Source organism: Triturus cristatus, chromosome 7, assembly GCF_964204655.1.
Source record: "Triturus cristatus chromosome 7, aTriCri1.1, whole genome shotgun sequence".
Taxonomy (NCBI): domain Eukaryota; kingdom Metazoa; phylum Chordata; class Amphibia; order Caudata; family Salamandridae; genus Triturus; species Triturus cristatus.
In genome coordinates, this window is record NC_140590.1 from 565,006,050 (window position 1) to 565,027,624 (window position 21,575).

The following is a 21,575-nucleotide window of genomic DNA, read 5'->3' on the forward strand; positions in this document are numbered from 1 at the left end:
TGTGTCTAGAATACCATAGCACTTGACTTAGAACTGTTTAGAAACATTTCCAATGTGTAGAGCTACATTTTGGTGTGTGTTTTTATGAAGAAAAGCACCAGGCCGGAGACTTACTGTGGGTGATGCTTGACTGCTTGAGTTCTGAGTCCCTACCCCCACCTTACCTCCTTGAGAAGCCTTTGACTGCTCACAATGTCGAGGTTGGATACATCCTCATTTGGTAAAGACTGTGACAAAGCAGACAGATTAGGAGGTAACCTAGAGGTAATCTTCAGCACTCTGAGTGCTAGCCTCGTTTGTCACTTTCCTAAATTCCCACTCTACCTATGACAGGTGATAGGTGAGTCATCCACATGGTTTACATTTCATTTCATACTTTTCTTGGGTTAGACAGGATTACTTTGGGGTGGCTTCAACTTTATACTTCCGGAAAGAATAGGGGTCGTTTCGTAAGTGAAATAGAGGAAAGAGTCCTTTCCTGGAAGTAGTGTTTCATAGTTGACCAGATAGTTAAGTCTGTCACACGGTGGGAAACCACATCTGGTAAGGGCTGTGACAAGGAGACTAGGATTAATAAAGATTACCAGTAAGTAATCGGGTCACTATCTTGCTTTTCCATCCTTAGCAGTAATACTGCAACATTGGTTTTGCTGCCTGATTATCATTATTTTTATTCCCAGCAGAGGGTCATTATTCAAAATCTCTTGATATTCAACCTATTAAATACTTACAGATACATTATTTGATCTAAAATAAAACGAATACAGTCGCTGTTTGTAATCCTGAACTATCATGTCATTGTTTTCGCTCTGCATCATGGTCCTTATTTTAAGATAACTCCTACGTAGAAATAATTTCTAATCCTCTCTCGTGTGGTTCTTATATCTCAACCTGCTGCACTTAATTATTTCTAATCCCGCCTGGCTATGAGAGAGATTGTCTGAAAGCAGTAACGTAATCTTGCCATGTCAAAAAAGCGTAACATGAATGAATGGTTGGGCCAGGCATCCAGGGGAGACTGTGTGGAACCTTTAGGGGAGGAATGGAAAACATAGAGTTGCAGAATAGCTGCTTTTGACCTCAGGCAGAAATAATCATTGCACCTTCATGCACCTGTGGAAAAGATTAGGCCTGGGCGGTGAACTCTGCGCAACGGAGTTAACAAAAACTCTGCTTCGCACAGCGGAGCAGAGTTTTTTCCCATGCTCGCGTTCACCAATGCCAAGTTGACGAGCGCGAGCGAGGAAAATCAACTTCTGGGCGAGATCTTTCCCATTCGCGATCGTCAACATCAAGTTGGCGAGCGCAAACATGGAAAATAAACCTCCCGGTGAGATTTCTCAACGCCGGGAGGGGAGGGCAGGTTTCTCATTGCGAGTGGCTCGCGACCACTAGCGTTGAGAAACTGCCCGTTCACGTTGAGAAAGCTGCCGCTCGAGTAAAAATCTACTCGAGCGGCAGAAAAGGAAAACCTGCGCTGTGCATGGTGCCGTTCGCAATGATCGCACAGTGCGGACAAGCATCCAGCACTGTGCAATCACCGCGAACAGCATTTTTCTATCAAACTCCGCCGCTTGCGGAGACCCACGTAGTGCGACGGAGTTTTTTACCACTATGCGGAATTTCGCATAGCACAACTCCACGAACTCCTCCCAGGGTTAGAAAAGATATTGGTTGCTATGTAGAATCCTATAGCAAGAGGAGGGTAACTGAGAAAAGGGAGATATTTTTCCCAGTTTAAATATACATATGTTTGAATTTTGGGGGAAAACTTCTTAAGTTGTTCTCTCAGTGTTCACAAAGGCCTTTGTCTAAGCTGCTTGGGGCGTCGTTCAGTAACGTGCCCACTCTTGTGCATAATCGTATTTTTCAAATATAAAACAGTGTCTTGGGAAACATTTCAAGGTTTGCTCCAGTATATGGTTCCACCTAGTGGTGGCTGACTTTACCCTTCATAGCGAATTTATCACAGACGTAGGTAGCCCAGGTCTGCTTTTATTACATGCTTTTGTGTGAGCGCGGGGCCATAAAAATATCTTGGCCTGGGCAAAGAGCACCTTCTTCACCTTCGTGTGGCAGCCCACTAACTTCATTGCACTGTGATCTGGTGATAGGGCTGCCTTAGCGATCGTGTATAATATGATTTTAGTGTGAATTGTGTCCTTAGAAAGTGATGACTTTGGATTGTAAATTAAATATGAGATAATGTGAAAAGGTTCACTGGAAGAAGACAGGGAAAGGTACTTTGGAGTTTTTGAGTTGTTTCAATTCTTGTCAAGTTATATTATAAAGGAAAGCTGAGGGAGTCTTCTTGATAGACAGCACACCCTCATAATAAGCAGAAAAAGAAATATTAAAATGAATGAATGTGGTGAAGGGAAGCTTGGGTTTCCTAACCGGGGGTAACTGTGACCAATAAAGTTGCATGGACAGGAGTCTGGTCCTGGACATGGGCGCAGCAGATTCAGAGCTTCAGTCACCGCAGCGGATCTCGCGCGCCGCTGTGTCCAATCCCTTCCTCCCCTGTCCACTCTGCCTTCTGCCCCAGGATCCTCCTCTCATGATGCTCTTTGCTCTTCTTGCAGGGCTCCTAAAGGAGATGACGTTGCACAGGGCTCTGAGGACCCTCGGACTCATCTGCCTGGGTCTGTGCGGCCATTGCGCGCTCCTCCTGGTGGTCTCTGGCTTCCAAACGCTGGGGTCAGCTCTTCTCTGCATGTTCCTCACCAGAGCGGTCCTGGCCGTGCCCTTCATCCACGTCAATATTTTCCAGGTACAGATGTTCTGCATGTCTGAGCAAGCACTTCACTGCAAAAATACTGAATTATGCTTCCATAATGCATTGTGTAGGACTGATGCAACATGTAAGGCTTTAAAAGGGTTTCTTCTGAGCAGGGAGTAAGTCCTGTATTGCTTGATTGAGCATGTGGCACACACTAGGCTTAATTTGGTATTTTGCCACAGTAATATATAAGCAGCAAATAAGCATCGCTGAAGTGAAGGAACATTGCCCTCTGCAGAATGGCGAAAAACCACGAAACATATGCCAGGAGATTTGCGGCATTGACTGGGTATGTAATTAGCTGCAAAATGTTTGTGCTATATAAAACTTTATAAATACATTACAACAAATGTGAGTAAACTGAACTGTATCAACCCAAGTTTATAGAAAGAGGGCTAGTGCAACATGTGATGGTGGAAACCACAACCAGTGACAGGTAATATTCAACCATTTCCATAATATCATAATTATGGTTCTAATTGTGGGTAGGCACCACTAGGGTATTTGGAAGAATCCTCGAGACACCAACCATGCCAGAGATTTTGACACAAAGTTCATAGCAATAGGAATCTGGGGTTATACTATGCAGATTTGTTGGGCGCACTGTCACCTGCGACAGTAAACTGGTGCTGAGCAGGTGTGAGTCTAGCCAAATCTATGCCCTTGCAGGACTACTCAAGGTCTATAGCTTCTTGCAGAAATCAAAAAGTGAGGAGGAGACTGTTATGTATAGTGACAGGTCGTTCCACCATATTGAACTATAGACCCACCAAACATGGAACAATTCACCCAAAGACTCCATCACGCTGCATCCAGCCAATGAGTAACGTGGCAGGATGTGAATGATGGTCTCCTCAATGCAAGCATGTCTAATGTGCGAATGTGCTGCATATGGATGCTGCTCTCTGTGGTGAACACAACCTCTGAGTTGTGTGGAAGAAAGTCAACGCTGGTCTTGCTTTGAGCATCCACTCTTTCTATGATCACCCACCCACCGATTTAATGTGGGATAATAAGGAAGCGGCTCTCTTCATGGCAGCCGCATCTGTTGGGTGAATGGGAAGGAGAATGCTGCTCTGTTTGTGGTGTGGTCAAACGTTGCTTAAATGCAAAAGAATAGGAATGCTGGCCCCTTTGTGATACTTTGAATTAAAGTGATTGCACTCAAAATGACCACACCGTTCCAGAGTGTTTGGAGTGATGCATAACTTAATCCCTGGAAAGTACTTCCACCCTTTGAGTTCATGTGGTTTGGGGTAGAAGAGTGTGCTTGCTAGCGGAGGGGCAGGGAAGCCGGTCCTAGAATTGGTCTATCAAGCACAGCCCACACAGAAAATGTTTTTGGAGCACATGTGTAAAACGTGACTGGAAAACACCTCTAGACAGTAATATGTTAGCACAGTCCACTCTGATGGACAAAGGAGCATTTTTAGTTTTTCCTAAACTCCAACGCTAACCGAGTTACTCCAAGTCCTGGTGATACCCATTTGCTGGGCCTGAACTTCATTTTGAGGGAGCCTGTTGTGATCCCTTAGAGGTCTGGGAGAAATAAATAGTAGAATAGCATGTACGGGCTTCACGGGCAACTCAGCTGGCATCTCAAATGAATGGCTTTATAGAGGAGAAGATGTTTGAAAAGGACGCATATCCAGATGAGAAGTCAGAGGCAGGAGTAATGGTCTGTTTCTAAGGCTCTGGCAGAAGGGCACTCTCAAAGTTATAGCAAGAAACCACTTTAGTTGCCACCCAGAGACATAATATTGTAACATCTCAGGTATGAACAGCTCATCAAGTCCTGTGTTTGTCTGAGCATTATGTTTCATGTAGACCTAGCTATGTAGTGGGAATATCAAAACTGCAAACACAGGAATGCAAAGGACACAACTAGACTGGGTGAAGTTACTCTCACTGGATATTGGACAGTTTGGGCCCGATTCACAGAACTAGCTTAAGACAAAATCCTAAACTTACTACCATTTTGGTATTCACAGAATGCACTTACTGCTTTTGGTATTCACAGAATGGATTTACGACTACTAACTTTACGTCCGCACTCGGGCTGGAAATTCCGGCCCGGAGGTGGAGCTTCCGACCCGGAGGCGGAGCTTCCGGCTCAGAGACGGGGCTTCCAGGCCAGAGGCGGAGCTTCCGGGCCGGAGGCGGAGCTTCCAGCCCAGAGGTGGAGATTTTGGCCATGGCTAAATCTCCGCCACTGGCCGGAATCCCCACCTCCGGGCCGGAAGCTCTGCCTCTGGCCCGGAAGCCCCGCCTCCGGGCCAGAAGCTCCGCCTCCGGGCTGGAATTTCCGGCCCGAGTGCGGACGTAAAGTTAGTAGTCGTAAATCCATTCTGTGAATACCAAAAGTAGTAAGTGCAGTCTGTGAATACCAAACGTAGTAAGTTTAGGATTTTGTCTTAAGTTAATTCTGTGAATCGGGCCCCTAGAGATTTCTGTTCTGAGAGAATAGATTTTACTTTTGAGCGAAATAGGTTTTCCTATATTGGACTGAGTAAGCACTGGCTTGCATAGTGCCAAACGCAGAAGGAATGGACTACTAGTCATGATAATTCTGTTCGATCAGCGAGGAAGTTTCATTGGTCTGGGCCATAAAAGAGGACCAGGAAGACCTTGATTTGTGAACTCTTTCTCATCTGGCATTTGTCAGTCATTTCCCCAGAACCCCCATATCTCAGATGGAAAATGTAATTAGATGTGAATTCTGCCCTTGAACTGGTTGAAGGTGGTGTGTTGCTTGTCAATATGGCTGGGTAAACGTAAAACCCAATCACTCCTGCAGCCCCAGTAGAAATCCTTCTTAGTCCTGCCTTGTAATTGTTCCTGCCTGGGCCAGATCACAGTCTGTATGCACCCTAAAGCGGAGAGACGTGACTTCTGGTCCTGGTGCTGCGCCCACTGCTATAGGGACAAAGATCAGGAACTAAAGAAGATCAAGGGCGGGCCAAGCAGCCATTTTGAGAAGAGCTTTGATCACCCCGATTTTTGCACACAAGAAGCTGGCTCTGACCCGAGACAATCGTGGCACCCTAATAACAGTTCAGATCGCTGTGCATGCGGTGGAATGCCTCCGGGTGCTTGCCAGCTCCAGTGGAGTGGGTGGTGCAGCCTCGTGAGACAATACCCGAGAACAGTGAAATTTCAGCAGCGCAGTGAACTCCACTGACACAGATCCTGGAGGGGTGAGATGGTTGAGGTAAGACACTGCCTCCTAGGGACCCAGGGAGGCCTTATGAGGTGAGCCTGGTGATTGCTGGATTTAACCCAGATTTCTTGACTGGGGGTGAATGTTTTGATTTGTTCTGCATTCCATTAATCAATTGTGTGTTCTTTACATTACATTTTTGTAGCACATACAAGCAGTGTGGTAAAAACACATTTTAGCTACGGAAATCTGTCCCATCATAGAGAGTGGAAATGTCTACCAGAAATCAACAGTCTAAGATAGTCCTTCCAGCGTCTTGGAGCAGACACCTTACCTTGAGCCTCAGAGAGATGGCAGAAAGAAAGATGAAGAGGAGACTGCCTGCTTCACAAGGCATTACCTCTCATTAGTAAGGCAGGTGCAGTGGAACTGGTGCCCAAGAGTGTTAAGGCCCCTATGCATCACTGTTACAAATGGGATTTCTGGTTGGCTGACGCTTGCGCCAAAGCCAGGCAGAAACCACCACTCTAGTCAGGGCTGGGGAGTTACACGCCAAGGATAACCCCTGCTCACCCCCTTGGTAGCTTGGCACGAGCAGTCGGGCTTATCCTGGAGGCAATGCGTAAAGCGTTTGTGCGCGCACCCAGCAACAACATCCAAGGCCCACCACAAAGGAAACTCCACACAAGGTATTATATAAAAATAGCCTTTGTATTATACCAAACACATTAGATAAAAACACACACTTTACAATGTGCCAACAGGCACGGGCAGAATTTACAAGGGATTATATGTACAGGGGACAGGGCCACATGGACCACTGTCAGGAATTAGCACTTTTAGAACTTAGTATTTAGAACATAGGATAGAAAATTACTGTAGCACAAAATAACTCATGTAGCACACAACCAGTAGCCACTGGTAACAGGTAAGTACCACCTACGCAACCCTAACCACCTTAGTAAAATATCGCGCAGGGAACCAGGACCTCACTAGTACCACCTGTACTAGGAGAGAAACAACCACCTAAGTATCACAATACCTGTAGGGGTAAAAGCACATTACACATGATGCCTAAAAGCACATTCAGAGGTGTAAACACAAGGCACATGACGCATACAAACACATTCAGAGGTGCAGGTTTAGGAACAATAGCGCAAAACTCACATTAACCACTAACTGTGGCAGTCCCTAGGCCAACTGGCCTTGTCGGGGCTAGGACGCCCTGTCCAGCAGAGTCAGGGCCAGGCAGGGCAGGCTGCGCAAGCCAGGAGCACAAAGCACAACCTACACGTGGCAGTTGCCTACTAAGTGCTGGGCAACTGGAGAAACTGAGCTAGGGCACCGGCGTGCCTCTGGAGCCTCCCTGTGCTCTATCAAAAAGGATGCCCCCAAGTAACGTTGGAGCCTCGTGGGCTCTGAAAACAAGAACGCCCCCGAGTTGCTGGAGCCTCATGGGGCTCTGAACAAATACTCCTGGTCCCCGTCGTTGGAGCCTCAACTGGCTCTAAACAAAACAATGCTGCGTAGTTTGGAGCCCTCCAGGCTCTTTAAACGAATATGCCCCCTGAGCGTTGGAGCGCCCCAGCGCTCTACAGTATGCACTGCCCACAACCGTTGGAGCCTTGCCGGCTCTTTTACAAAGGTGGGGGCCACGTGGGAGCGGCCCGCTGCCTTCCGGGGCCGCTCTTTCCTGTCCAATAAATGCCCCCTCTATGCTGAAGCGCACTCGCGCTCTGGCACCCTCGATGCGGTGATTTCGTCGGAGCCTCACAGGCTCGAGAAGCACTGCCTCCCCCCAGGCCAGAGCCCCACTCACCGGACCTCATCGAGGGAGGCTCTCATTGGCCGGCAGTCCTTCTGGGTCGAGGGAGCGCGGGGTAGGCTCCCGCCCGCTCCCACTGGCACCTCCTTTCGGCGGCGTTCCTCTTCCCGGCGCGGGGCTTCCCTCCGACACACGGGAGCCCTGCGCAGCGCCGAGACGCTGGCGCCACTTCCTGATCTCCGTCACAGGAGCGCGGGGTAGGCTCCCGTCCGCTTCCTGTTTTAGACCACGCCCACGTCCCAGTCAGCGCTGCCTGACTTCCTCGGCTTCCCCGGCCGCGGCGGTGATTCTCGGGCCGCAAGAGGGGTAGGCTCCCTCGCGATAGGAAATATACGGCGGGGTGGGCACCCGCCGTGAAATTAAGACAAATAAGCGGGGTGGGAACCCGCCAAAGACCACGGCCACGTCCCTGGCAGGGTGGGCACCTGCCAGGGGACTTCAGAAGCGGTAAAGACGGGGCAAACGCCGGGTGGGCACCGGCTTGCAGAAATAAAGCGCTCCTAGCGCTAAGGGCAGAAGTGAAAGCGCTCTCAGCGCTGAAGACCAGTCCAGCGCTTCCAGGCGCTTAGAGATTTACAAATGAAGCGCTCCCAGCGCTTAGTGGAAAATAACGAAAGTCCAGCAAAGTTCTCCCCTGCATGTAGCCAGGCAGGGGTGGGGGGGGCAAGGCTGGACCCAGAGCCAGCTCACCGGGCCTCTGGTCCAGCAGCAGCAGCAGCCCCCCTCGGGTAGGATCCTGGCAGAGAACAACTCTGTGGGGACGCAGCCCCATTTTTATACACCTTTTCCCTTTGTTCTGGGTTCAGGGTGAGGGGGAAAACCAGTCGCAGCTGGTTGGGGAGCACCCTTGATGTGCTCAGCCCCTCACTCTATTCACTGGCAGGGCTAGGGTCATCAGTCGCACCACAGGGGGCGGAGCCAGCATTGTGTGGGGAAAGCCCTGCCCTATTCAGGTCCAAGGTGCACTCCTCCCTAGCCATCCGCATGCTAATCTCACACTCACCACTGGGGCAGACCCACCCAGACTCCTGGAGCCAGGCTCACCAGCCAGCTCCAGCCAATCACACGCCAGACACCTTTTACACTAATATGCCAACTCCTAGAAGTGGCACTTCTGCACATGACATAATCACGCATCATACATCATTGCGAAGCATTCGATTACACGAGTCCGCACATACCAAACTCGAGCCTGCACTCCCCACGCATCAGGAACTACCAGGGACACATACATTCCCCATGCATTCCTATGGGAGGGCAGGCCTATCTCACCTCATGCACTCAGAGTGCGCCCGCACTTTACTCTGGGACACAGGGAAAGTGCGCAGAAACCAAAAATCACTACCACCATGTCACCAATAAAAGCAAAAAGTTCAGGGGTGAACCTGCCAGAAGGGCCAAGTCCAACACAACCCCCTTCCAGCCAAAACGCAGGGCAGACCAATCACCACCATGATGGACTTCCCTGCTTGGGGCGATAGAACACAGACGCGGGCCCGCAACTGCAGGGACACCCTCCAGTTCTACGCCACGGTGAACCCATGGAATTCCTTCTAAAACCACTGTCTGGACCAACTGGGCTACCCCACTGGTACTCCCAAGCTGTCCACGGCCAAGACCAGGCCCTAGGCCACCCAGGTGCCACCGGTCCTTGCCTAATCACAGAGTGGGGGGTAGTAACCCCTGGCACATAGCGGCCATTCTCCACTCTTCCTGTCTGCAAGACAGGACTAGACTGCCACTGGTTCTCCAGCCTATGGTCTACAACCTCAGGCGGACCAGGAGTCTCAGGGAAGGCTCTCCTCCCCCTACCTCTTCTCCTAGGGTTCCTCCTCCTCTGGTGAGGGGTACACCTAGAACGCCATTCCAACCCAGGGTTTAACCCCTTAGGTTGCACCGGGGTCAGAGGTGGGCTCTCCCACCCTCTGCACCCCCTTCCAGAGCCCTACTCCCTACCAACTGGGGCGGTACCTCTGGAAGAAGAACCGGTCGGGACGCTGGTTACAGACGTCCCACCCTTCAGGTCAGGCTGATCCTGAACCTGGCCTCCCAACCTCCAGCCTAGAACCTTTGGTGGAATAATCGCCTGGCACTCCAGGACTTCTGGGGATTTACAATCCATCCCCCTGAGGCTCACAAACGACACATATGTCGAGTGACTGTCTGTCTGGCGCTGATCTCCCGTCCCCTGTCCACCTGACAGTGCGCAGAAATCCCCCAGAACAGAAGTGGTGTCACCATGGTCACTACACGGGATCCTAGCCCAACTGGGTAGTCCCTGACCCACTGGCTCTTCCACTGGGGAACTCATCCCCCAATCACTCCTCACGCTGGACTCCTGTACCCTCCCTACCGGAGCTGTACTGCCAGACACTAGAACCACAGGAGCCCTGTTTACAGGCGCTCCAGGTCCTCTACTCACTAAGAGATCTTCCTCAAGTGGACTAACAGGACAGCCTAGGTCCCCAACTTGGTGTTCCCTCATGAAACCATCCAAGTCCTGAGGCAGGGTTTCGGGCGTCTGGGGACCCTCGGTCACCCCCTTACACCCGCTCCACTGAGCCAGGCAGTAAGCCCCTACACCCTCCTCGCTATCCTGGGACCTAGCTGGGCTACACTGAGCCTCCTCCACCACGCTGGGCAGGAGGATCTCTGACCCACTATTGTTGGAATCACTCACTAATGACTCTAGAGAACCTCTAGCACTTTCCCAGCGCTCTGCTTCCTCTGCAAGTTCCCATGGACAAAAAGAGCCATACCTCAACAGGTGTTGGCGCAACCCTGGTGAACAACTACTGAGCATCTACTCTTTGATAACCAGACTATACAGGGCGGTATAACTGCGTTCCGGGCTAAGCGCCACCCAATCGAACAGTGCATCATCACATTCCCCCAAAAACTCCTCCCAAGAATGGTGAGACAGCTTCCTACTGCCCCTGAACTTCAACCTATACTCCTCCTCTCGGGAACAAGGTACCACACTCGGGGAACTGGGAATGGGAGACTCTATACTGCACTCTATATCGCTGCCACCACTGGACTCCACCCTCACTGGGGAATCCAGAAAACTACCCCTGCGCTCAGGGGACAGGGAAAGGGATGAGGCACTGCCTCCTACGCTGGGCCCAGCAAGGGACTCCCTACCTATGGGGTCCTCACTCTCTACTGGCGTCCATGTACTGTCATCTTCTTCTGAATCTTCAGGGCTCCCCACAGACCCACCACCCTCCAGGTGTGAGGCCCGGGCCCTTTCTCTACTGAGCTCAAGATCCCTTTGATCTTTAACCCACTGGATCATGTGGTCCCTAAGTTCATACAGAGTGTCTGACTCTCTCACCCCTATGCCTCTCTCTCTACAGAACCTTTCCAACTCCTGCATACTGTACCAAACTAGCTCACTGAGATCAAAAGCAGGCTCCATTCTGGCGGACGTTCTGGTGAAAATATTACACAGGGAACCTAGGGGTCTGAGCTTAACACAGGAGTACACAATTCACAAAAAGGGTTCAGCAAGCTCTCTATCCCAGAGAACTCATACTCACTTGCCTAGTGCCACACACCATTCATCCACACACAACCCTCCCCTCGGACTGGTAAGGCAGTTTCTACCACCCCTGATTCCTCAACCTGACCACAAGTGACACAGGTACCAACTCTGGGCGCAGGGCGGGGAACAAATGTACTGGACACTATTATGCTACCACCACTGGATCCCACCCTCTGGTGAATCCAGAAAACACAATGCACTTAGGGGGATGATCTACCCTCCCGAGCTAGGGACACCTAACTCACAGTGCACAAAAAACACATTTCCACAGAAATGACAAAAACAAACTTAGCACAATAATCCCTATACTATGTGATTATCTAAATGCAGAGTTTTGTAGTGCGGCCAGTTGCCGCTGCGGTACAGCGCAAACGCAAGTCCAAATCCCACCGCTGATCACCAATGTTAGAAATGGGATTTCTGGTTGGCTGAGGCTTGCGCCAAAGCCAGGCAGAAACCACCACTCTAGTCAGGGCTGGGGAGTTACACGCCAAAGATAACCCCTGCTCATCCCCTTGGTAGCTTGGCACGAGCAGTCGGGCTTATCCCGGAGGCAATGTGTAAAGCGTTTGCGCGCGCACCCAGCAACAACACCCAAGGCCCACCACAAAGGAAACTCCACACAAGGTATTATATAAAAATAGCCTTTGTATTATACCAAACACATTAGATAAAAACACACACTTTACAATGTGCCAACAGGCACGGGCAGAATTTACAAGGGATTATATGTACAGGGGACAGGGCCACATGGACCACTGTCAGGAATTAGCACTTTTAGAACTTAGTATTTAGAACATAGGATAGAAAATTACTGTAGCACATAATAACGCATGTAGCACACAACCAGTAGCCACTGGTAACAGGTAAGTACCACCTACGCAACCCTAACCACCTTAGTAAAATATCGCGCAGGGAACCAGGACCTCACTAGTACCACCTGTACAAGGAGAGAAACAACCACCTAAGTATCACAATACCTGTAGGGGTAAAAGCACATTACACATGATGCCTAAAAGCACATTCAGAGGTGTAAACACAAGGCACATGACGCATACAAACACATTCAGAGGTGCAGGTTTAGGAACAATAGCGCAAAACTCACATTACCCACTATCTGTGGCAGTCCCTAGGCCAACTGGCCTTGTCGGGGCTAGGACGCCCTGTCCAGCAGAGTCAGGGCCAGGCAGGGCAGGCTGCGCAAGCCAGGAGAACAAAGCACAACCTACACGTGGCAGTTGCCCACTAAGTGCTGGGCAACTGGAGAAACTGAGCTAGGGCACCGGCGTGCCTCTGGAGCCTCCCTGTGCTCTATCAAAAAGGATGCCCCCAAGTAACGTTGGAGCCTCGTGGGCTCTGAAAACAAGAACGCCCCCGAGTTGCTGGAGCCTCACGGGGCTCTGAACAAATACTCCTGGTCCCCGTCGTTGGAGCCTCAACTGGCTCTAAACAAAACAATGCTGCGTAGTTTGGAGCCCTCCAGGCTCTTTAAACGAATATGCCCCCTGAGCGTTGGAGCGCCCCAGCGCTCTACAGTATGCACTGCCCACAACCGTTGGAGCCTTGACGGCTCTTTTACAAAGGTGGGGGCCACGTGGGAGCGGCCCGCTGCCTTCCGGGGCCGCTCTTTCCTGTCCAACAAATGCCCTCTCTATGCTGAAGCTCACTCACGCTCTGGCACCCTCGATGCGGTGATTTCGTCGGAGCCACACAGGCTCGAGAAGCACTGCCTCCCCCCAGGCCAGAGCCCCACTCACCGGACCTCGTCGAGGGAGGCTCTCATTGGCCGGCAGTCCTTCTGGGTCAAGGGAGCGCGGGGTAGGCTCCCGCCCACTCCCGCTGGCACCTCCTTTCGGCGGCGTTCCTCTTCCCGGCGCGGGGCTTCCCTCCGACACACGGGAGCCCTGTGCAGCGTCGAGACGCTGGCGCCACTTCCTGATCTCCGTCACAGGAGCGCGGGGTAGGCTCCCGTCCGCTTCCTGTTTTAGACCACGCCCACGTCCCAGTCAGCGCTGCCTGACTTCCTGGGCTTCCCCGGCCGCGGCGGTGATTCTCGGGCCGCAAGAGGGGTAGGCTCCCTCGCGATAGGAAATATACGGCGGGGTGGGCACCCGCCGTGAAATTAAGACAAATAAGCGGGGTGGGCACCCGCCAAAGACCACGGCCACGTCCCTGGCAGGGTGGGCACCTGCCAGGGGACTTCAGAATCGGTAAAGACGGGGCAAACGCCGGGTGGGCACCGGCTTGCAGAAATAAAGCGCTCCTAGCGCTAAGGGCAGAAGTGAAAGCGCTCTCAGCGCTGAAGACCAGTCCAGCGCTTCCAGGCGCTTAGAGATTTACAAATGAAGCGCTCCCAGCGCTTAGGGGAAAATAACGAAAGTCCAGCAAAGTTCTCCCCTGCATGAAGCCAGGCAGGGGTGGGGGGGGTAAGGCTGGACCCAGAGCCAGCTCACCGGGCCTCCAGGCAGGGAGGTAGTCCAAGTGGCGGTCCTCTGGTCCAGCAGCAGCAGCAGCCCCCCTCAGGTAGGATCCTGGCAGAGAGCAACTCTGTGGGGACGCAGCCCCATTTTTATACACCTTTTCCCTTTGTTCTGGGTTCAGGGTGAGGGGGAAAACCTTTCGCAGCTGGTTGGGGAGCACCCTTGATGTGCTCAGCCCCTCACTCTATTCACTGGCAGGGCTAGGGTCATCAGTCGCACCACAGGGGGCGGAGCCAGCATTGTGTGGGGAAAGCCCTGCCCTATTCAGGTCCAAGGTGCACTCCTCCCCAGCCATCCGCATGCTAATCTCACACTCACCACTGGGGCAGACCCACCCAGACTCCTGGAGCCAGGCTCACCAGCCAGCTCCAGCCAATCACACGCCAGACACCTTTTACACTAATATGCCAACTCCTAGAAGTGGCACTTCTGCATATGACATAATCACGCATCATACATCATTGCGAAGCATTCGATTACACGAGTCCGCACATACCAAACTCGAGCCTGCACTCCCCACGCATCAGGAACTACCAGGGACACATACATTCCCCATGCATTCCTATGGGAGGGCAGGCCTATCTCACCTCATGCACTCAGAGTGCGCCCGCACTTTACTCTGGGACACAGGGAAAGTGCGCAGAAACCAAATATCACTATAACCATGTCACCAATAAAAGCAAAAAGTTCAGGGGTGAACCTGCCAGAAGGCCAAGTCCAACAATCACAATTATGAGTGTCTTAATTAACACTCGAGGAATGGTGGATGCAATTAGGCTTGAGAGCACCCTTAATGCAAAGAGGCGGGCAACACAAGAGGGATTATTTTTTCTGAAAAGTACAGAGTCTGTTTTAAGATTGGATTCATGGCCTGACTTGGTGGAGAAGGGGTGAAAGAGGCAGATACCTGCTGCTCAAGGCTGCAGGTATCATTATTGCAGAAGGTGCAGTTGCATTGGGGCCCAGTTGTCTGAGGGGTTCACAAGACCCTAAATAATGGGAGTAGTGTTTATTGTCGATTTAATTTTTTTATGTATGGTCCTATGTATAAGTCTTGCATTTAGTGTGGATTATTCAATACTGAAAAGTACCCCATAAATGATCTTATGTGACCCGCCCCCTGTATTCAGCCCTGCCACTCCTGCCCCTTAAGTCTTTCCATAAAGTTTTGGAGGGGGTCCGACTTAAATATTTTGGGTAAGAGGGGCTCAGAGTAAAATGTTTGAAGACCTCTAGTATGAATACTCCTTCTAACTCAGCTACAGCCAATGTCTCCATTGGGCATCTTCCTGGGGAAAAGTAGATCCATTCTAAGCCTCAATCAGAAATGTTCTTTTCTGCCTTGGGAACTAGAGCAAAAGTGCAAATGTTTGATTGAAACTGCAGTAAGATAGAAAACTATAATATGGAAAAAGTTGCTTCTGCTGATATCTTTAGAGTTAGAGTTATGCATGCAGTCTGCCGCCATTTTATTTATAAATTCAGTGCTGCACTTGTGAACACACATGTTCTACAGGAAGGAATATCTATGAAGACTAAGTCGCTGTGTGCTTGATTTTAGATATAGGTTTTCTCACAACCAGCTCTTGTGTGGTGGTGGTAGTAGTGATTGCTTTTCTGAAACCTTATCTCTTAGAGCACTTCCAATGGTCTTAAACAAGGCTGCATTTGATGGGGGCATGGCCTAACATGATGGCCACCTGGAAATAGCTTTCCCAGCTCCCTTCCTGGCCTGTGCACAACCTTTATAATCAAGGCTTACTGCCGCTATGACGATAGCTGAGGAGCTTGCTCATGTTGTGGGGCCCCCGGTGGATGCCTTTGGGGGAAGATGCATGGTGCGGAGACCCCCGTACCACCCGAGGGAGTTGGTGGCTAGCCAGGCCTCTGAAAGGCCTTAAACACTGTGGCTTGCAGTGACGCTGCTGCCTGTAACATAGCAGAGGAAGTGGGCTCCAAAAAGACGAGGTGCGACCCAGCTATGCACGCTGTTGACCTGCTTTGCACCGGCTGTTGTGGTGAGGCAGCCAGGAGGCCAGGCTGCTCTGAGAGGAGGCCCCTGAGCAACCATGTTGGTGGCCTGCTGGAGCCAAGGGGTGGCATCACAAGCCGGAGCTGAGGAGCGGCCTCCTGAGTGGGGCAGAGAGGCTTGCGCTCCCAACGGGGAGTGAAGAGGCGAGAGAGGGGTGTTTGTATTTGCAGGGAGGGATGCCAGAGACAGTCTAAAGAGTGCACTCCCCTCACCCCGCCCTGTGGGGCTCGAATTATAACTTCTGGAGGGGGCACTCGGTTCCCATCCGCTTTCCCAGCTTACATTTCCTTTGCATTGGCGCCTATTGCTTGGCCTCAAGGGGGCTGTTGAACACTGCCTGCTGAGGGTTGTTGTGCCATTGCCCCTCATGGTTTTTGATGTTATGTTATGTTATGTTATGTTATGTTAATGACATTTATAGAGTGCGGAAAATACCCGGAGGTGTCCTGGCGCTGTCTAATTCCCTGAGTTTACTGAGCCGGTGCAGAGTGGAGAGGGTGCTTACTCATTGAGAGAAAAGCCACGTCTTTAGTTCCTTCCGAAATGACCAGAGATCCGTCATGGTCCTGAGATAAAGAGGCAACTCGTTCCATGCCTTTGCTGCACCGTAAACAAAGCTTTTGCTCCACCATCGGGCTTTCTTTATATGTGGCACCAAGGCCAACTTAGCTTCTTTAGACCGCAGGGTTCTTTCCGGGACATACCATTGTAGTCTGAGCTTTAAAAATTCTGGGCCCATGCCGTGTAGAGCCTTAAAAGCCAAGGACAACGCCTTGTAACGTACTCGGCTTTTGACTGGAAGCCAATGTAAAGCTATTCTCTCAATAGAGACTGAGGAAAATCTTGATGAACCTCTGAGCAGTCTTACTGCCGCATTCTGCAGTATCTGCAGTTTATTCAATGCTCTTTCTTGTGCGTTTAGGTAGAGTCCATTACAATAGTCCAGTCTGGTCAACACCAGAGCCCTGACCACCGTTTGCCTGCTTTCCCCGGGCAACAAGGGTAGCACTTTCCTCAACATTTTGATGACATACATAGTTTTTGATGTTACGGCATTCACTTGAGGCTCTAGTGTCAGTCTGTCATCAAGTATTATGGCCAGGTTCTTTACCTTTCTGGTTGGGACTGGGAGCGAGCCCATTGAGTCGGGCCACCAGGAGGGAGTCCAGAAATTCGTGTTATTACCAAACAATAACACCTCAGTTTTGTCCGAGTTCAATTTAAGACAATTCTTGGCCATGCACTCCCGAAAACGCCCTTACACCCCAACCTCTCCACCTGGTGTCAGAGATACCACAATTTGAGTATCATCCGCATAGGAAGTGAGGCCAAAATCGAAGGCGCTTATAACAGGTGCCAGAGCACTGACATAAATATTAAAGAGGGTTGGGCTGGGAGATGACCCCTGAGGGAATGGTTTAATGCCAGTGCAGCTCCCAGAGAGAGAGGAGGGCGGCAGTAATTATGGCACAGACAGCAGCACAGAGAGTTGGTGGATGAACCTGTGCTGTGTATCCTGTGCGGTGCGCCACATCCCACCCTACAGATCCTGGAGCCCAATGCAGAGGGCGGCTGGTTCACCACTGCCGAACCCCAGGGAACAGTTGCAGCACCAGCGGGGGATTGCCCCCACCTTCTAGCCTGTTGTGGACTGGGAGAGCAGACCCCAATAACTCCTCCTCAAGACATCTGGTGAGCTGCTGTGGGTCAGTGGGGGCACTGAGGAGGTCCCTTGGGGCCAAGAATTGTGAGGTCCAGCAGATTGGGGGCTGTGACTGGGCCGGGGGTGTGTCTTTCCCTCTCCCCCTTCAGCCCCGAGGAACTAGTGGTCCTACTGTGGTTGCAGAGAACTGTACCAGTGCTCCTTCTGCTTTATTGCTGACACTGAATGCAGCTGGTGTGTCTGGGGCTGGCAAAGGATTGCACTCCCCTATCCCCCTTGCTGAGTAGGGGTGCTGGTGAACACATTTAGGCGTGGACAGCCAAGAGGAATCGTGGTTGTTGGTTAGGAGGTGCTGAGCATTGCGGTCTGGCTTGCCCCCTCTCCTCTTCGTAAATTGTAGTGCAATGGGGAAGGACTGGCCGCAGTGAGGGGCGCAGTAGAGCAAGATGAACCTGTTTATGGCCCCTTGGACGAGTGTGTTTATGGCCCCTGGGGCGAGTGTGAGGGTAGGTCCTCCCCAGGAGGACCTTGCAGAGCAGCGAGGGGGTCTGCAGGGTCCCACCGGTGCTCAAATCCTGGCTGCAATTGAGGCATCCAGTGCAGTGGTGCAATCTAAGATAGATCCTGTCTCTCAGGATGTTGGCCTGTTGTGTGTGGACCTGCGTAAAGTGGCAGTACAGTCACTGGCCACAGAAAAGGATGTGACCAGACTCCAGAAAGATGTCACTGCATTGAAATTTACGCTGACTGACTTTTAGGCCAAGATGGCCACACTGGACTGCAGAGCCGAAGACGCTGAGGGCCGCTCTAGAAATTGCAATCTCTGTTTTGTGGGACTTCTGGAGGGAGTGAAAGGGCAGATCCCAGAACTCTTCCTCAAGCACTAGATTGTAGAGTTCATTCGGTCTGCAAAATTGTCATCCCTGTTTGTTGTCCAATGGGCACAAAGTACCCTGGCTCCGAGGCTGCCGGTAGGGACACCCTGCGCATGATTAGTGCAAAACTGCTCAACTTTAGAGACAGGGATGCTATGCTGCAGGTGCTCAAACAGTATGGAGACCCCACCTTCAAGAACCAGCTGATCCATATTTTTCCGGACTACACGAGAATGGTGCAGCAGATGCAGATGACCTTTGGGGGGTGAAACAAAAGCTGAAGGCCATGGGCTTGTGCTACATGCTTCTCTTTCCGGCAAACATGAAGGTGATACATGCTGACCATGTGCATTTCTTCAACACGCCTGAAGCAGTATGAGACTGGCTTGAGGTGTGGGGAGAGGGTCGAATTTCATTCCCGGTCCCCCGAGACTCTGGGGACTGGGCCCAGGACACATACCACTCGAGACCAGTGAGAAGATGCCGGCAACATGGCAGAGGGCCTCCCCTTCCTCCGCCCGGGTTGTGGTCTGCCACAATGGTACATTGGACCTTGAGTGTCAGAGGCCACAGAGAGAGGAGGCGAGGATGCTCATGCAGGTGGAAACGGCCTCCAATTTGTATGAAAGCAAGGTGTATGCGGTGGAGGAGACCCAAGCCACGGAGGAGTCCTGACCTGTAGTGCAGGTTAAGGAGGGGACTTTACTTGGGAGAGCGGCTGGATTGCTCTTTTTGGGCCACCACGGAGCAGGTGAATCCTGGATGGGCCAACTTTTCAAAACTGTACATTGTGTTGGTACTCTGCTGGCAATTGAGAATGAGCTGTGGATGCTGAATACATGGGCAGGCCACTCCCCATTGTGGTCTTTTTTTGTCGTGGTTAGTAGAGTGTGTGTTTTGAGTGTTTAGTTGTGGTTAGGGTTGCATGGTTGTGATATAGCTGTTTTGGGGTGTGCTGCGTGAGTGGCCGGGAATGGATGTGGGGGTGTGGAGCATGGGAGCTGCTGCGGATGTAGCAGGCACTAGGTGTGCACCCCCTCGATACATATTGAGTCTGAGACCTGTGAGTGTGATTATGTGAGGTAGTTGTGATGGTTATTGGGGTTTTTGCTTTATTCTTTCTTGATGTGATCTGGACGTGTGAGGATTTGTTAACAGGGTGGGTCTAGGGTGGACTGTGATGATTGGTGAGGCATGAGCTGTTCCTTTTTCTGTGTTTACCCAGTGGGTGGGTTGGAGTATATTGTTACAGTTAGGATTGAACAGCAGCAGCAGTGTGGTTGAGGGCTTGAGGTGGTCAGAGAGGGGTCAGAGAGGGATGGGGAGAGGTGGGGTGGATGTGCATTGGGTGGGATGGAGTGAGATTGGATGATGGCACACTTTAAGTTGGTGACATGGAATGCCCGTGGACCTAATTCGGCATTATAGGATACTGATGTACCTGTGCAGGCAGGGTGTACACATTGCACTGTTACAGGTGATACATTTGATGGAAACTGAGGTGCACAAGGTACATAGGAGGTGGAGGGGTAGCTGTATTCCTCCACATATTCTAACTATACCCATGGTATTATGACCTGGATGGCTCCACAGATTCCCTTACGGATTTCTGGCTTTAAGACAGATATCGAGGGGAGGTACCTCTTATTACATGGTCTCCTGGATGGAGTGGAGCAGTGGCGTAACGAAAGTTGATGGGGCCCCCCTGCCACGCACACTTAGGGGCCCCCCAACGGATTTCATCTGGAGCTATTGGGCCTGAGTACTTCGCGGACAGAGCCCCCTGCAGCTTGGTCCCACCCCACACCGCGGGGGCTGCGGGGGCCTGTGTTACACCCCTGGAGTTGAGGTATGCCTGTTGAATGTATTTGCAATGAATGTTGATGATTGTGGTTTCTACCTGGAGTTGGAAAGGGAACTGCTTCCTTATGTCAGAATCCCTCTGTTGTCGGCAGGGGATTTCAATTGCGTGTTAGATAAGAAGTTGGATCAACATTTGCAGCAGCTTCACACTAAACTGAATACGTAGACCACCTTGTGGGTAGTGATGGAGCGACTATGGTGCAGGGATATCTGGCATGAGACCCACCTGGGGTTACAAGAGTTTATGTGCTATGCACCCACACATGGAACTCGTAGTCGTCTCAATAGGTTTCTTTTTTTCACGTTCACTTTCATTTTTCCCAAAAGTAGGGGTGGGCAAATTATTGTTATTATTATTATCATTATTATTATTATTAGAAGCTTGTATAGCACTCAGCTATCCATTCCTGACACTTTAGGAACAGGTAGGGTCTAGTTTCACAAGCTAACTTAAAAGATCCGGGTCTTTAACTGTTTCCGAAAACTGGAACAGCTTCTTAAGTATTCTGGAAGGGCATTCCAAAGCTTGGGGACCTGGTAAGCAAAGGATCGACCTCCCAAGCAAAGTGATTTTTTTTCACCTGTAAAGATGCTGTTTTTGGCCTTCACAAGAGTTGCGAGTTTTCTCATCTTTCTTTAGTTTTCGCCAGGGCAAAGTATTTTCTCGCCATAGCAAGATCATTTTTAGGTTAGAAGGAAGCTAAGCCAAGCACAACCTGCGAGAAACACAACCTTGACAGTACAATTCTCACTATGTTCATATTTGCAACTCAAGTCTTCTGACAATCACATTTTAAGGCCTTGACCTCTTTATCTGTCTGCTGGACGTTTGTAAATAATGCACAAATACTGGGTTTCCAGTGAGACTCCTCAAACCAATGGTTGCTTTGTGTCAGCCCCCTTCAGCCATGGCTTTGAGGCAGTGTCACTCATACCTTGGATCAACCAAAGGGAGTATTTCTGTTTCACCATCATGCTAATTGCTGTTGGGTGTATTATTCCGCCATTTAAGAAGTCCTCCCATTGCAATACATGAGATGAGGTGTATTATTTTCGTTAGCAACAGCAATCAGCATGGACTGTCTGCCATCTTGAAAAGAAGGCTTTATTATAAGCAGTACATTTCATGTGACAAATAAATACTCTGTGTGATCTAAATAAGTATTTAAATGCACTATACAATTTTCAAGAAAATCACTTTTGTGTACTAAACAACGTTATATCAAAAGTACAAACACCTGCCTTTATTAAAAAATGCATGAAAAAGATTGTTGTCCATTAACAAACTTATCCAGATCATTGTGTTTGTAATTGTTTCTTAAGTAGCTAATGTTGATTGTTTTCATAA

At 50.5% G+C, this 21,575-nt stretch overlaps 1 protein-coding gene across 1 annotated transcript in view; it reads left to right on the forward strand.

Moving 5' to 3' along the window:
- Positions 1-21,575, forward strand: part of FADS6 (fatty acid desaturase 6) — a 178,449-nt gene that overhangs the window by 93,604 nt on the left and 63,270 nt on the right. The window contains exon 4 of the mRNA XM_085617082.1: positions 2,586-2,773. Within this exon, the coding sequence (XP_085473208.1) occupies positions 2,586-2,773 (188 nt within the window). The remainder of the gene's footprint in view (positions 1-2,585; positions 2,774-21,575) is intronic.